Source organism: Nannospalax galili, unplaced genomic scaffold (assembly GCF_000622305.1).
Source record: "Nannospalax galili isolate Female #2095 unplaced genomic scaffold, S.galili_v1.0 scaffold281, whole genome shotgun sequence".
Classification (NCBI taxonomy): domain Eukaryota; kingdom Metazoa; phylum Chordata; class Mammalia; order Rodentia; family Spalacidae; genus Nannospalax; species Nannospalax galili.
The window spans coordinates 2,770,338-2,785,836 of record NW_008349068.1 but is presented as its reverse complement, the minus strand read 5'-3'; the positions used below and the strand labels follow the sequence as shown (position 1 = coordinate 2,785,836).

The window sequence follows — 15,499 nt, the reverse complement described above, 5'->3', positions numbered from 1 at the left end:
CTTTTTTGTTTCTTTTTTTTTTTTTGTCTTTGATGATTGCAATATACCAACAGAGTTAGGATTGAAGGTAGAATTGACCATTAACCACGTGACCATAACAGATGGACTCTACCAGGTACTGAAATGCATGACTTCAAGGGTAAACAGCTAGATATAATATTAACCTTCTTGAATAGTTATATTTAGTTCACTGGCCTTCTCAACATATAGCCTAACATGTTATATGGTCCAATGTTATTGTCCAAAACTTCTCCTGAAGAACTGTAGTTGATAGTTAGGGATCCAGGCAGTAGGCTAATTTCATCTAAGTCACAAAAAATTCCACTGAGATAGAGTGTCCCCTTGTCTTCATTTTACAGGACTAAAATGAAAGGTTTCAAAAAATTAATACATTTTAACCAAGGCCACAGAAAGGGCCACCCTTAGCTAGAGAGTCATGACAAATGTTACCTATTTGGTAACAGTATTTGGGTGGACATAAGTGGACATTTCTGTACCAATCAGTATGTTCTAAAGTGAAAACAGATGTCTCAAGTCTTGTCCCAGGAAGACTGAATCAAGTGACATGAGGAATTTGGAGGCAACATGGCTCTGATGAGTGGTGTGGGTACTGATGGTCGGTCACATCCAGCTCTAAGACTATAAAACATTCACTCACTCATTCCAAAGTTACCTATGGAGTAGCAATTGCCCCCGGAACTGGGGAGGCAATGCTTAGCAAAAGCAGGGATGGTGCCCACTGTGATGAAGCTTGAAGTTGAGCAGCATCTCCATAGTGGGCTGTGTGCCTCCCATTTGAGAGCAGGAAAACAATGAGCCCCACTGTTGATGTTATGATGTTCTATAAACTTACTCATTTGTTAATTCCTATGTTTGGTATATGTTTTATAAAACATTCACGAAGAGGGTATCTTACATCCAAGATTATTTTTATTGATAAGGCATGTCAATTGCTAGTCAAGAATGTCAAAAAAACAGTTGCTCTGTGGGTCTTTACTGCTAAGCTCACTGCTTTTCTGAGTTCTAACTCAAAAAGTGTGACTTTTCTGTTTCTCCTTTTCTATGTCTTCTTTGAATACTGGCCAGAATCCTAAGCATGCTTGCCCTGACATGCTGGGCTTTCTCACTATTATCCTGAGGACTGTCCCCTTTTCTACAGCTGTTTGCAGTCCTCTATTGCTGACTGCAACTCAAAAGGCAAAGGCACGCCTTTCTCTCTTCCTTTTTCCATCTCCCATTTCTTGCCAGTGGCCGGAATTTATAGCTTGCTTATTTTGTTAGTTTTCTCTCAAATTCTAATACAGTGGTCCTTAAGCTTAAAGCATCATGTCAAATAATCACAAAACTAATGTAGAACCAGAACTGCAGATTAAGGGACACCAATGCCCTGCAGTCCCTGAAGTCATGATTTGGGACCATTCTGACCTCATGTAAACATAAATCCTGAATGTTCAGGTACTGTGAGAACCCTTTACATGCTTGTATTATAGGGGTAGGACCAGCATGCTAGTATCCCAGGGGCTGCCACGCTCAGAGGGCAGGACTTAACCCAGGCGATGTTCAAATCCTCAAAGAAATAGCAGTGCGAGAAGCAGTCATGTGTCACCATCATGGTAATAGGGATCTTTTCTAACCATTGCCATTTACAGGTAAATCCTGTGTAAACCAAGGCTTTTTCTGAGATGGGCTAGAGGTTTAGGGTCAACTGTCTAGAATCAAGGAGAGAAGAGGCAGAAGTTGTCTCAAGTCAGAGCTACTGTGAGACAAATGGGTACAGGGTCTGGTCTGAATATGATCAGAATACATTACATGAAATTCTCAAAGAATCAATAAAAGTATTATTTAAAAGATGTATGAACAAATAAGATATATTTTATGTAGGGAAAACAGAATAAAAAAGTTAAATCATGATCAACTAGCACAGCATTTGAGGCCATTATTATATTAAGCAACCGTCCCTCCATCTTGCAGAGAGGAGGTGAGATATTCCACATTGGTCAGCCTGTGGGATTCTAGGATTGTGAATCATGCTCAAACCCTCAGCAAGCCCCTTTTCCTCACAGCTGTCTATCCCGCCTCTCTCACTATGAGTGTGTACACCTCATCATGGTGACCAAGGCTCTGTCTTCCCCTCTTCAGCTCGGCTCTGGGGCCTTCCTATTTTATTTCTTGCCATTGATTCTGTTCCACTTCCTCTAATGCCCAGCTTCTAAAAACTGTGGGTCATGGCTGTATAAGTGGCCACAACCGAATATGGGGGTGGGGGTCACAAAAATTTGGTAACAGTGAAAGATTTCTGAATGTAAAATTGCCAAAATTAATTTAAAAAAATCAAACACATAATGAATTCAGGGTGTTTCTGGCAACACTCACCCATGCTGCTCCCAGGACTTTACTACAGCCTTGGCTCTGAATACACAACACAAACACTTTAACTGCACATGCCATGCACTGCCAGCAAGCACTACCTGAAACACCTTGGCTCAGATTTGAGACTACTGTATGTTATGGGCTGCAGTGTTTTTATTGTAAAGATGGACTTTTAATATTTTCCTACTATTATTTCTCGGCATGTGAATGTCAAATTTATAGACCTTTGGATTGTATTGTGTTAGAATGTTTGATTTTAAAAATTGCTGTTAGATTTGCTGACTTGTGTTTCTCTAAAAAATTGTTATATGAATTTTGGCTCGGGATGAGGACAGAATTTCCAACAATTTCTAAAATGGCCCTAAACAGACTTCTGTCATTTTGTACTATGTATTTATGTGAAGTGGTGTTCTCAGCATTGACAATTATAAAATCAAAGTATTGATCAACACTGAAAATATTGAAGTTGCTTTATGTCCTACAGCATCAAATATTCAGCCAAGATTTAATTCTTTATATAAAAATAAACAAGCATACTCATCTCATTAGAATTCAAATCTACTTTCATCTTTAGAGTGGCAAAATTATACATAAAGAATTGTTTCAAGTAAATTGATTTATGATTTATTATCAGTAAATATTTGGTTTGTATATATATTTTACTTACCTATATACTTGGGGTTGCATAAAATCTTGGGTGTAAAAGGCTTATAGTGAAAAGAATTTAAGAAGCTCTGCTCCAACAGACCACAGTTCCTTTCACTTTGACTTTCACTCATGCTCCCCCATTCTCTACCCAAATAGCCCCAGCCACAGTGGCAACCATGTGCCAAATCTCCAATGGCCTTTTGTACACTGCATTGTCTTTGCATGTTTAGGTCTATATATCCCTCAGCATATAGCGGCCCCCCTACAAGGGGACCATACAGTACTCCCCCATTCCCTAGTGAACTCAAGCTAAATCTCCAGTTCTGGCCCTTGGTAGATGCTCAGTAAATATTTGTGGCATTGTTTACACAAAGACATAACATAGCCTCTTGGGCAAGTTATTGAAGGTCATGCAGTAGTTATCTGGAAGAGAACTGAACCCAGGTCAGCCTCATTCCAAAAGTCATGGTTTAATGTGCCATTAACATGTCAAAAGCCCAAATTGAGCCACTTTATCTTGGTACTATACTAGTTCCTTTAACTAGGAACTAGTTATGCAGTATGGGTCTAAGTGACAGGATGGGTTAGGGAAAAGAAATCTATGAAGGCCTAACTTTAGGGAAGCTACTCAAGTTCTCGGAGGCTCAGTTTCTACAGAATTATCATGGGATTTTTCTAGAGTGGCTACATTCTCATTTGTTCTAAAGCAACATCATAGATACAATGTAAGGTCACAGCCTTCTTCATCCTACAGCTCTGCTCTCTTTACCATTGAGTCCACTCTCTATAGTCTCACCTCCTCATCAGTTCTCATTATAATTCTTCCTCTGCTCCTACTGAGCTATTTACACTGCCCTCTCTAAGTTCACCAATGGCCTCTTAGTGACAATACTACACACTCTCTTTGTAGTCCTTATCCTCTTGACCTCTGTGGAGCAATTCATAGCATCATTTCTATGGTATCTGCTAAACATCTTTCCCTTTGTTTTAACCAAAGTTTTAGATGGTTTTCACTTCTATCTGTCTCTAGGGCTATTCCTTTTCTCAAATGCTTGTCATCCTTCACTACTCTAATCATATCCCAATGTGTCTTACAGGCTACTGTCTGCTTAGTCTGCCACCAAGCTACATGAGCTGTTTTCCCTAAATTCAAATCTATCAGCTAATTCTCCAATTATACACTTGACTATTTCCCATTGGTCACAGGATCAGAGCATATATCACTGTCCAGTTCTCACATGCCACCACTCAGGTTGCTGGAGCCTAAGACAGAGAACTTCAGAATCCTTTTGTAATGGCTAATCTTGGTTTTCAACTTGACTGGATCTGGAATCAACTAAAACGCAAACTGCTGCTTGATCAGATTAGGTGAAGCGGGAAGACCCACCCTAAATGTGGTGGCACTTTCTGGTAGCAGCCCAGATAAACAGACAGGGGAGAAGGAAAATTTGCTTTTGGCCTGCTTGCCTTCACTCTTGCTGGCGAGTTTATCTTGTTGCTTAGCATTTCTAGCTGATACTAGAACCAGCTTCTTCAGGCTTCCAACATAGACTGAAGATGATCATCTCTACAGGAATCCTTCAGAACTTCAGCACCAGATGGAATCTCTGGGACATCCAGCTTCATGTATGGAACAGCTCCCAGATTCTTGGCCTTTCCAGTGTGAGACAATCATTGTTGGGCTACTCAGACCACCATATAGTATAAGCCAACCTAATTATATATACATATACATACATATATATATATATATATATATGGAGAGAGAGAGAGAGAGAGAGAGAGTGTGTGTGTGTGTGTGTGTGTGTGTGTGTGTGTGTGTGTATGTGTTCATTCTATTTCTATTGGGTCTGTTCTTTTAGGAAGCCCAGGCTAATATTCCTTCTTACGACAACTTCCAGGTAGTTACTAACAATCAGCAAGTATCACCCTAAGATGCAACCTATTCATCCACAAAGTGACTTAAGCCTGGTATGAGCCTCATTTCCTATGCCTTCCTTCCTACCCAAGCTCTATGCTCTGAGCTTTCCTAACACACATGCTCTTTCTAGCTACTTGGCCACAGTCCTCATTGTCATGTTGTGATTATCTTCCTATCTTCCCCAGATCATTCTACAGAATCCAGAACATAGTAGATACCAAATAAATGCCTAGCTATGGAAGAATGACTAGATGAGACCCTTTAATTTTAAATAAAGTAGGTTTAGAACTTATAGCATCTGCATGGAGACAGTGCTTGGTTTACTGCCCAAAGGAAATTTTCTTAGATTCACCTGGACCCAGAATTTCACTGATGCAAGGACAGTATTAATGGTAACAAGAGTAATCATGATGACAATAGCTACTATCCAATAAACTAGTTAGGATTTTAAAAAAAAAAAAAAAAAAAAAGAACAGATCAGTCTTTAATTATACTTAAAGATAAGAGCTAAATAAAGACTATTCTGGGCATAAGGAATTCCTCTTTGATCTGCTATCCAAAATATGACAGCAGTCAAAAAAACTCTGCTGAAAGCAGCTTTAGTTCGTTTATTAACACAGAGGTCAGAGCCAAAATTAAGACTCCATTACTCATATAGATATCTGGGCTGAGCAGCAAACAAGTAATTTTTCTTGACAGCATTTTATAGTGGCTGTCTTTAAGATTATCCAAAGATATTTCTTTCTTGGTCTAATCTACATCGGTAAAGATTTTCTGTGCCTGTTATGGTTTAGGTCTCAAATTTCCCCTATTGATTTAGTGTTGAAAGATTGGTCCTAGTGCAGAAGTATTCAGAGATGGGCCTATTGAGAGCTGACTGGGTGCTAATGTCATCAGTGGGTTAGTCAATTGATAAGGTTTATCTATTGATAAGATCATAGCTAATCAATCAGAGGTGGAGCCAAGTTTGAAGTAGGTCACTGGGAGGGTACAATCCATCAAGGTGGAAAAGTCATGGCAACAGGAGCTTGAGGCAGTTGGTCACATCATCAGGAAGTAGAGAGAGAAAAATGCTGTTGCTCAGTTTGCTTTCTTTTTATTCAGTGCGGGACTCTAGCTCCTGAAATGGTGAGACCCACGTGAAGGTGTGCCTTTCCACTTCATTTAACCCAGTCTAGAAACTCCTTCACAGATGCTCAGTGGTTTGTCTCCCAGATGATTCTAGACCCTGTCAAGTCGACAACATTATTCATCATATGGGGAATGACTTTGACAGGTATATTTTGTTCCTACTCCTCTCCTCCAGCCCTCTCTGCTTCCCCACTGCCATGAAATGAGCAGCTTTGTTGCAACACATATTACCTACCATGATGGGAAGCCAAGAAACAATTTGGCCAAGTGGCATGGCATGGACTGAAATCTCTGAAACTGTACTGAAATAGAGCTTTCCTCCTTCTGAGTTGTTTAGCTCATGGATGTCATCAGATGGGTGGGGAACTAAATAACCCAAAGTCTTAAAAAATAGCTATTACATTTAGGGGAAAATCAACTTTAGGTGACAAACATTTGGGGTATGATAAGTACTAGTTATATGGTGCGCTTAGAGACTAAGATTGTATATTAGCACACTGGGCATAAGAAGACTATAGTCAGAAAACTTGTTTCCATGGTGCAATTCTGCTTGTGGATTTGGTATGAGAACCTCTTCATACAGAATGCCTCACATTTAGTTCCATGAAATTAGTATTGGAAGGCACTGACTTGAGAGGATCTAAGAAATATAGTCTTCCTGTCCTACTCTATCAGTAGACGTATGCAAAGGGGATTGCAATGAAGCCCTTTCTGACTTAGAGAAAGGAAGATTGACTATGCTTTAGGCCAGAATAGACTCAAGTATAGTATTATTATTTACATGATAAAATTCAACCCTATATGAAGGCTGGAGAGGAAAAGGCCAACTCTTAATCAATCCTTTAAATTAGCAATTTAGTTATGATGGCCATATCACACAGCCATAGGAATTTATATTTTCATTTTGTCCTAAAGAAAAACTTGACCATCTTTCTTTAATATTATCAACCTGGAAGCTTGACAGTAAGGATTAAAAATTGCTCCTTCCTTCCTACTTGGTTATTGGAAAGGCTCTGAAAGGTAATCATTCTTGTGAAGCTACACTTTACAGTCTGCATAAAAATGCCATGATTTCCTTTCCTCTCCCCAACCTAATTGAAAGTGCATAATATCACCCAGCTGGGGAAATGTAAACCGTAAACATATGCAATATATCATGCTATCACACAAAAGCTGGCTACTGTGAGGGACTGGGTAGTTGTCAGAACCCTGAGAAATCTGGAAAATGAGTTTTTTCTTTCATCTAGAATAAGAGCTTTTTGCATCTTCCTTGCACTTCCTCCCTCCAGATTTCAAGCAGTAGCAGTCAGATTAGAGCAAGGTGGGTCACCTCCTTCCTTGCATGTGCAACTCCAAGGGTCACCTAATGGTGCATATTCACTGGAGCTCTTTTTGATCAGTCTTTCAAGATAGGGCATTTTTCTTTTGGCAAGAGGTGGGGTTGGAATCATCTCTGTCCTTTCTTGCTTCAGTTGTACTGAAGGATGCTCTCACCATCTCTTTCCTTTGCTGCCAAAGCTAAAGGTCACCTCCTATCTTTCTCTCCCTCACCAAACTCCTAGTGCCAAGATCGTCTCCTTTTCTACCTCTGCTCATCCATGAATAGCTAGACAGTCAAGGTTTTCTAGAGTATAAAATCCCAATCTTATTTTTCCAAATTTCCTGGTACTTCTACAGTTATCTATAATCTACTTCAATTAAACCTATTTGAAAGTCATTTGCTCTTCTCTGACTTCTCACCTCCAAGTTTCATGCCATCTTCTTGAATAATTCTCTTATAATAGGGCTCTTAGGACAAAAGACAATATTCCTTCAAAGTTTTCATCATTACTTCTGACACCGTATTTCTGCAAAAATTGCTCCCTGGTATACTATCTGCTCTACAGTGCCTATCCATTCACGCCACCTTATAAATGGGTATGGTTTTATGTCAAAGTAGAGCACTTGTCTAGGGTGCCATGTCATTTCAGTTTTCATAGATCGAAGGGCATATTTTTATTTACTTCTGCAGTAGAGATGATTTGAAACTTACTGAATTAAAACTGCATTCATCTTTCACTAAGTCATATTACCTGTCAACTGGAGCTGGTGGATGATATGGCTTGTTGACCTTGGCATAGAGACCCTCTAAGTGGTCTCTCTCTGGAGACAGTGGACGTCCATCCCGAGGGTAACTGAGTGGTCCAACCCGAGGAGGAGATGGAGATCTAAAGACATTTGCTGATGCACATGGTTCCCGAAAGTGGTTGACTCTGGCATAATTGGGGTCCATTTCATCATCGTCCATGTCGTGCACTGATCCAATCACTCCAGTGGCATAATCAACAAGACCTCTTGTCTGCTTTTCCCTTAGCTCCTGATGTTTTGCTCCAATCCTGAAAAATACAGAAGAGAGAGCAGAGATGAATGTGAGTTTCATCTGCTGATACAATGAAATGCTCTCCTGAATCCATGTTAACTCTTGCTAGCCACTTAGCTGACACTTTCCTGTTTACTCGAGATCACACCATGCAGAAATGCCATCGGCATAAGAGGATTAATTTTATATCCATAACCTTTTTTTGTCACAGAGTCTTCACTTTGATAGCAACGCTATAGGCATTTGGGCTGATAGTCATCCCTCCATACAAAGGAGTGGTATTTGTGGAAACAGTACAGCTCTAGAGTAATACCATAAAAATCTTTCATAGGACAAGGATGTATGTGAAAGAGCCCATCAGAATCCTACACTTCTGCTGACTTCACTCTTTAGTACCCTAGAGTTTCAGTGCATTCCACTGGAGAAGGGTTTGCAAAAATTGATTTAAATATGAAAAAGAAATACAGAGGCTGTCTCATCACTAAAAGCAGTGGAATCTAGGGTAATTTATAAGAGACTCTAAGTTTTTTGGTTACACAAATGGGGATCATTGTGTCTCATTATACAAGGGCTAGGGACAGAGTAAAAATAATGAAGAAATTAATAGGCTTGTGACAGAGATGAATTGGCACATATAAGTGAATTAAACACCATTACTGGCAGAACTCCACAGTGCTAAAGCTTTAAGTGGTATTACAGAATGTTACTGCTATTCAGTGACACTACACAGACCACTGGGGATGGAGCAGAGATATACATTTAGGTGGATTCCATATCTACCTGAATTATGAGAATCTGATACTTTATCTGGAGAGCATTAGATCGGTTCTCTTCGACTCCCACTTATGTGGTAAGGTGGAAAGATCATGGGGATGTCCTATTGGACGATGGTGGTCTGGATGATGTCAAGAAGCCCTCAGCACTAATTTGAAAGGATTTAACTTTCCATTCCTGAGAAAAGAAGATGCAGAATTTATGAGATAAGAGAGTAATATGGGGGTTGGAGAGATGGCTCAGTGGTTAACAGCGTTGGCTTCTCTTGCAGAGGACCCAGGTTTGGTACTCACATGACAGCTATCAACTGTCTGGAACTCCAGTTCTAGGGGATCTGATGCCGTCTTCTAGCCTCTGCAGGCTTGCATGCATGGGTGCACTTACATTAGGGCAAAATACTCATATACGTAAAAATAAATTTAAAAATTAAAGAGTAAGATGATACTAGCTTAGGTGGCTAAAGAGAATTCAAGGAAAGATAGCAACAGAGCTGAGGTCCAGGACTCAGAGAAGATATGAGGACTACGGCTAGTGGTGAAGGATCCGCCTGGACCTGCGCACACTGACAGAAGGGCTGCGTGAGTTACAAACAGAACCCGAGGCCCCTCAGCATCATCTCCTCTTCAAACAAAACAGTTGTTTTTGTACATGGAAGCTAGTTTTATTTTACAAAACATCAAATCCTTTGTCAAAACCTTTAGAAGTCATGATCTTTCAAGGTACTTTTTCTTCTGACAGGACAGTGTTTTTATTTTGGATTTTTTAGTAGAAAGGAGAAGAAATCAGTCAAGAGAAAGAAAAAGCAACAGAATAAAACAGTAAGAAGGTACAGAGTGAAAAAGCAGCATCTGTCTTCAGGTCACACCACATGAAAATAAATGCCAGGACACATTAGTGAATATCTGTTTCGGGTAGGCCAAAAAAATGTACCTTACATATAAGTAATTGGGATGATTTATATTTTTGTATAAGGCATTGAGTCTCTAAGGGATTTTTAATTAAGATAAAAGGCAGATTACACAGTAGTGTACTCGTTAAGGGGCCTTGCCTGTCCCCTTTCAAAGCATGTTAGTCCCAGATTCACGGATGTTTGTTTTGAATATTTTTTTATAGACAAGACAACTTGCTCCATTTTCCAATGAAACAGTGTTTCCAGGGATTGTTTTGACTGCATTATTGGAGAATGCTCATTGCACTATGAGGATAGTGATGGATTTCCCCTACAAATACAGAGAAAGTCGTTGGTAAAATCAGGGGTGGGATATTGTGTGTATAAGCCCCCTTATAAGTGGGATGCCTTTAAGAGAACTCTGTCAGTAGAGCGATAAATGGCTCATGGCTTCCACATGGGGCTACACTTGTGTATTAATGGAAGAGGAAAATCCCAAACCAGATTTTCTAAATCATAGAACACTGGGATCTGTGTTTCCTGATTTCACCCTTTCCCTTTCTTAGAGGTTTTCTTATTAAGCTTGCTGAGTATGTACAGATATTCTCAGATGAAAAAAGCTCTCCGTGTGTGCCAAGCAGTATTGTATCTTGTATTTTTCCTTTCTAAAACAAAACCAAATTCCTCCTCCATCTTCTCTGCACCACTGAGGGTTGGAGTAACTAATTTCATATTAGTCACTCAGTAGGTGAAATAGTAATTTCTCTGAACCATCATTATTATGCCATATATCAGGGTATCTCCATGTGGGGGAGGACAAGGCAATCTCTGAAAGGGGGTGCATGGAGGCAGAAGAGACTCTCTCAAGAGAGTGCCAAAGAAAAAAGATTTCATTTCAGTATCTCTGACCCACCCCCATCCCCAAGTAGAATAGGAAGTCTAATTGTTTCTAGTTGTTTCCACTTGGAGGTCTCTCTACCATTGGGAACTCAACCTGTTTAAATATCGAAATTTTAGAAAGGCCTTTGCTAATATAGCCCATTTTATTTCCTGGTACTACTGGCATACCCATTCTCTTGGGCACACCACCTCTGAATTATTTAAATCTCCATTTTCTCTCTTTGAAACACTATTGTCTCTTCTTTCCATAACACTTTTTGGATGTTCCTTTTCAATTTTCATTTCCTTGGCCATAGTTAGTAACCAACTTTTGTATTTTCTAGCTCAGCACTGTCTAATTATGCTAGCCATTTTCTGTCTATGCTCTATACATTTACATTTAAGTTAATTAAATAAATGCATTTTTTCAGTCTCATAAAACACATTCAAGTGTTTAATAGCTACATGTAGCCAGTGACCACTGAATTGGTAGTGAAGATGTCGACTAACTCCATGATTGCAAGAAGTCCCATTGGACTGTGTGAGTCTAAATTTTTCGGAGAGTTTTGGCATATCACGTTATCCCACTCTCACCTGTACCAGAGAAGCTGCTACAATAATCTTCTTTAAAGAGCTTTTCCATTGCATCAGTCAGGTCAAGAATCTCTGCCCTGGAGATTATCATAAATGACTAAGTGAGAGCCTGGTTACCTCACTATTCTCACTGAAACTCTACCTGAGCAAATGATCAAGAAATAGGGAAGAAAATTAACCTAAAATGGAGTTAGAAAATGGCTACAACCCTACACTTTGCACTGAAACTGAGACCCATGTAAAAATGGGGATTATGCCTAGAGCTAATACATGTTTACATTTCTAGGAGGGCACACATTTCCCTGAAGTAAAGGAAAAAGTCTGCAAGAGTATAGTCAGCATACTTTTACTCAGAAAAAAGAGTCTGAGAACAGGAAAGGATGCTGGGATTGTGGGTAGGTCTTTTTGAAGACCCGGCTTCAGAGTGGAGAAGTGGGGCTGGAAGAGCTAAATGCCTTGTGATGAGTCCCCTGTCTGTGAGTAAACGTCATGGAGATGAAATGGGGAGAAAAAGAAGGAGCAAACTGTATTGTATTTGGAAGGTGTGAGAGTAGAGATAAACCCAGACTCATCAAAATAAAGCCAATCATTGAGGAGACCTCATGGAAAAGCAGGTTCATCTGTTGTCATAACCTTCTCCCCTGAATGGAAGACCATAGAAAATAAACTCCTAGGACAGTGACATAGCGAACCGGGAAAGGAAATTAATTTGAAAGAACAAAGAATTGAAGCTATTGGTGACCTTACATTACTATTCCCGTATTACTTAATATGATGTTTTAGCATACATTTTTCTTTAGATTTCAAACATTGTAGGTCAGGAAGCATATTTAATTGGTCATACAAATATCTGAAAATTAAACTGAGTAAAAGAGAAAACAGAGCTCAGTGCATGTAATAAACTTAAGTATTATTTCAAGAAGGAGAAAAACAAAGTCATCTGAAATTCCGGCAGATTCATGGTGGTCTCAATATGAACAAAGACAAAAGGAAAACACTCTGAGACACTTAAAAACACAAAGGGAATATTGTACTTGCAGAGAGTCATCTTGAAAAACTACTTAATTTAAAAAGTAGCAGTATTAGCTACTTTTTGTATTCTCTGACAAAATTCCTAACAAAAAACAACTTAAGGGAGGAACGTTTTATTTTGGCTTGCAGTTGGAGGGGATACAGCCCATCATTGTGGGGAAGGTGGGGGCATGAAGTAGCTGTATTCACAATCAGGATGCAGAGAGCAGATGGGAAGTAGAACCAGGCTCTAAATCCTTAAGCCTGGCCCTAGTGAAGCACTTTCTCTAGCAAAGTTCCACTTCTTAAAGGTTTCGTAAATCTTCCAAAACAGTGTCACTAGCTGGGGATCAAGTGTTCAAACACATGAGTTATTGGGGGCATTTTGACATTCAAACCATGAGAGCAGATAACCAAGAATTGAATCAAAATGAAGAAATCAGCCTGGTTCCTCTTGTCTGAAGGTACTCTCAAATTTGTGTGTTACAGGGTAATTGGCGTTGTGTTGGTGTCAAAGGATGGGGTCTTCTGGAAGAGGCTGAATTCCCCAACCTCCATTACTGTGAGAAAGTAAGTTTCTGTATTGCCTGCATGTAGGTAAGTGCACCTGCGTCATGCAATGCCCACAGAGGTCAGAAGAGGCTGTTGGATCCCCTGCAACTGGAATTATGGACAGTTGTTAGCTGCCATGTGGGTGCTGGAATTCGAACCTGGGTCTTCTGCAAGAACCAGTGTTCTTAACCATTGAGCCATCTCTCCAGCCCTTATTATTTTTTATTTTATGTGTATGTGTGTATTGCCTGCATGTAGGTAAGTGCACCCATGTCATGTAATGCCCACAGAGGATAGAAGAGGCTGTCAGATCCCCTGGAACTGGAGTTATGGACAGTTGTTAGCTGCCCTGTGGGTGCTGGGATTCGAACCTGGGTCTTCTGCAAGAACAACCAGTGTTCTTAACTGCTGAGCCATCTCTCCAGCCCCAAATTACTTAATTTTTAAGTGTCTTGTTATAACAGCAAAGTTGGTCAAAACAATGGTAAAGCTGTTGAATGAAAAGTCTAGAGGTGAACAATACATTCACTTACAGGTAGATGTGGGGAAAAACATCTGTGGGAATAGCAATGACAGGAAAATGTAAATATTATATGTGCTGCCAATATTTAGATATCATCACTAATGAAAATGAGAAGGTATTGAGGAGGTGAGTTAGGAGACTATGCTGGGCTGTTTATTTCCTCACCATCCAAAGCAGGCTTCAGTAGTTACTGTTTACAGTTGATAAATCAAGAAACAGATCTGAATATAGTAAACATAATTACAAAGAAACCACTAAAAGAGCAAATTATCAGCAAGGGGAAAATAAACAAAGCAAAACACAACCATGGAGCAGAAAATAGAAAACAAAAGAAGCATTAGAAAAGAAAGCCAGAGGGACTGGAGAGATGGCTCAGTGGTTCAGAGTACTGGCTGCTCGTCCAGTGGATCTGAGTTTGGTTCTCAGTACCCACATAGAGGCTGACAACCATGTATAACTCCAGTTCCAGGGGATCTGACACCCTTTTATGGCCTCTGCAGGCACTGCACAGCATGGGTGCACTTATCTACATGCAGACAAAAAATACTCATACACATGAAATAAATATTAAAAAATAAAATAGCAAACTAAGTTGATTGAATTTGTTTTATGACAATAAATGTAAATGTAAAGGATTTAAAATATGACCCCAAAACACTGAGTGCTATTGTACCAGGGAAAACTTCGGAATAACCTGAATATGTTTTGATAAGGGACAATGAAAGAAGTACTTTCAACTGCAAAAAGAAAAAGAGTAGGGTCATAGTGTTCCTATTCCAAAGGAAAATAAGACATACATACAGGTACACACAGAGGTATATGCGATATTTGTAAATTATCCATAGATGTCCTTGTATGGAAATGGTTGTCAGGATGTACAGAAAGTCCATAGCAGTAGTTATGGACTACTCTAGAGAGTGGTTGCTTTTAGAAGTGTGGTTTCTTTTTTCGCTGAAGGTTTTTTTTTTATTTCTAATTATGTATATATGGATATGTCTGTGCACAGGAGTGGAGGTGTCCTCAGAAGTCATACGTATCAGATCCCCCAGGAGCTGGGGTTACAGGCAGTTGTGAGCCACCTGATGTGGTTGCTGTGAATTTAATTTGGGTTCTCCAGAAGAGCAATATGGGCTTCTTAATTGCTGAACCATCTCTTCAGCCTTAGAAGTACATCTTAAAAAATTATTTATTACTTTTATTTTATGTGTATGAGTGTATTGTCTGTATGAATAGAAGAGCACCTGTGTTGCAGGTCCTCTGCAAGAGCAGCCAGTGCTCTTAACCACTTAGCCATCCCTCCAGCCCTAGAAGTACATCTTATTGGAGGCTTTTTGCTTTATGTTTTGAAATCTATATTTATTTAAATATTTAAAATATAAAAATGTATCTAACAACCGTAAGTCTTCAATGAATCAAAACTTAAAAACAAGAACTATTACTCTGCACCAGTGGACCTTACTTATTTTGCAAACCATATTTTTTTTGTGATTCCACTGTCTACTCAGTTATATTTTTATTCAAATTATTGTTCATTGTAGTTGTGTTTGGTCTTTTCAGATCCAACTACTTCTATGAAGGGTATTCATTTTCCATTAGTCAAGTGTTCAGCTCTTAATCTTTTCCATCATAGGACTAAACTTGTTGATACCTGGATTGTCTTCTCTTCAGCTGATATAGCCAGCAAATCTTTTATTTATCTGAAATATTACAGTTATACAGCTCTTTAATCCATTGATTTTTTTTATGAATTTCTGTGTCTCTGTTTCATTTCATAATAAGATAAAATTAATAAGGACAGAGATAACAGCATTTACCCCACACGAGCTTTTAGGAATTAGGCACATTTGT

At 39.3% G+C, this 15,499-nt stretch overlaps 1 protein-coding gene across 2 annotated transcripts in view; it reads right to left on the bottom strand.

The window, feature by feature from the left end:
* Window positions 1-15,499, bottom strand: part of Pard3b (par-3 family cell polarity regulator beta) — a 1,142,550-nt gene that overhangs the window by 151,306 nt on the left and 975,745 nt on the right. For both annotated transcript variants that reach the window (XM_017801393.2, XM_017801395.2), the window contains exon 20: window positions 8,143-8,445. In XM_017801393.2, the coding sequence (XP_017656882.1) occupies window positions 8,143-8,445 (303 nt within the window). The remainder of the gene's footprint in view (window positions 1-8,142; window positions 8,446-15,499) is intronic.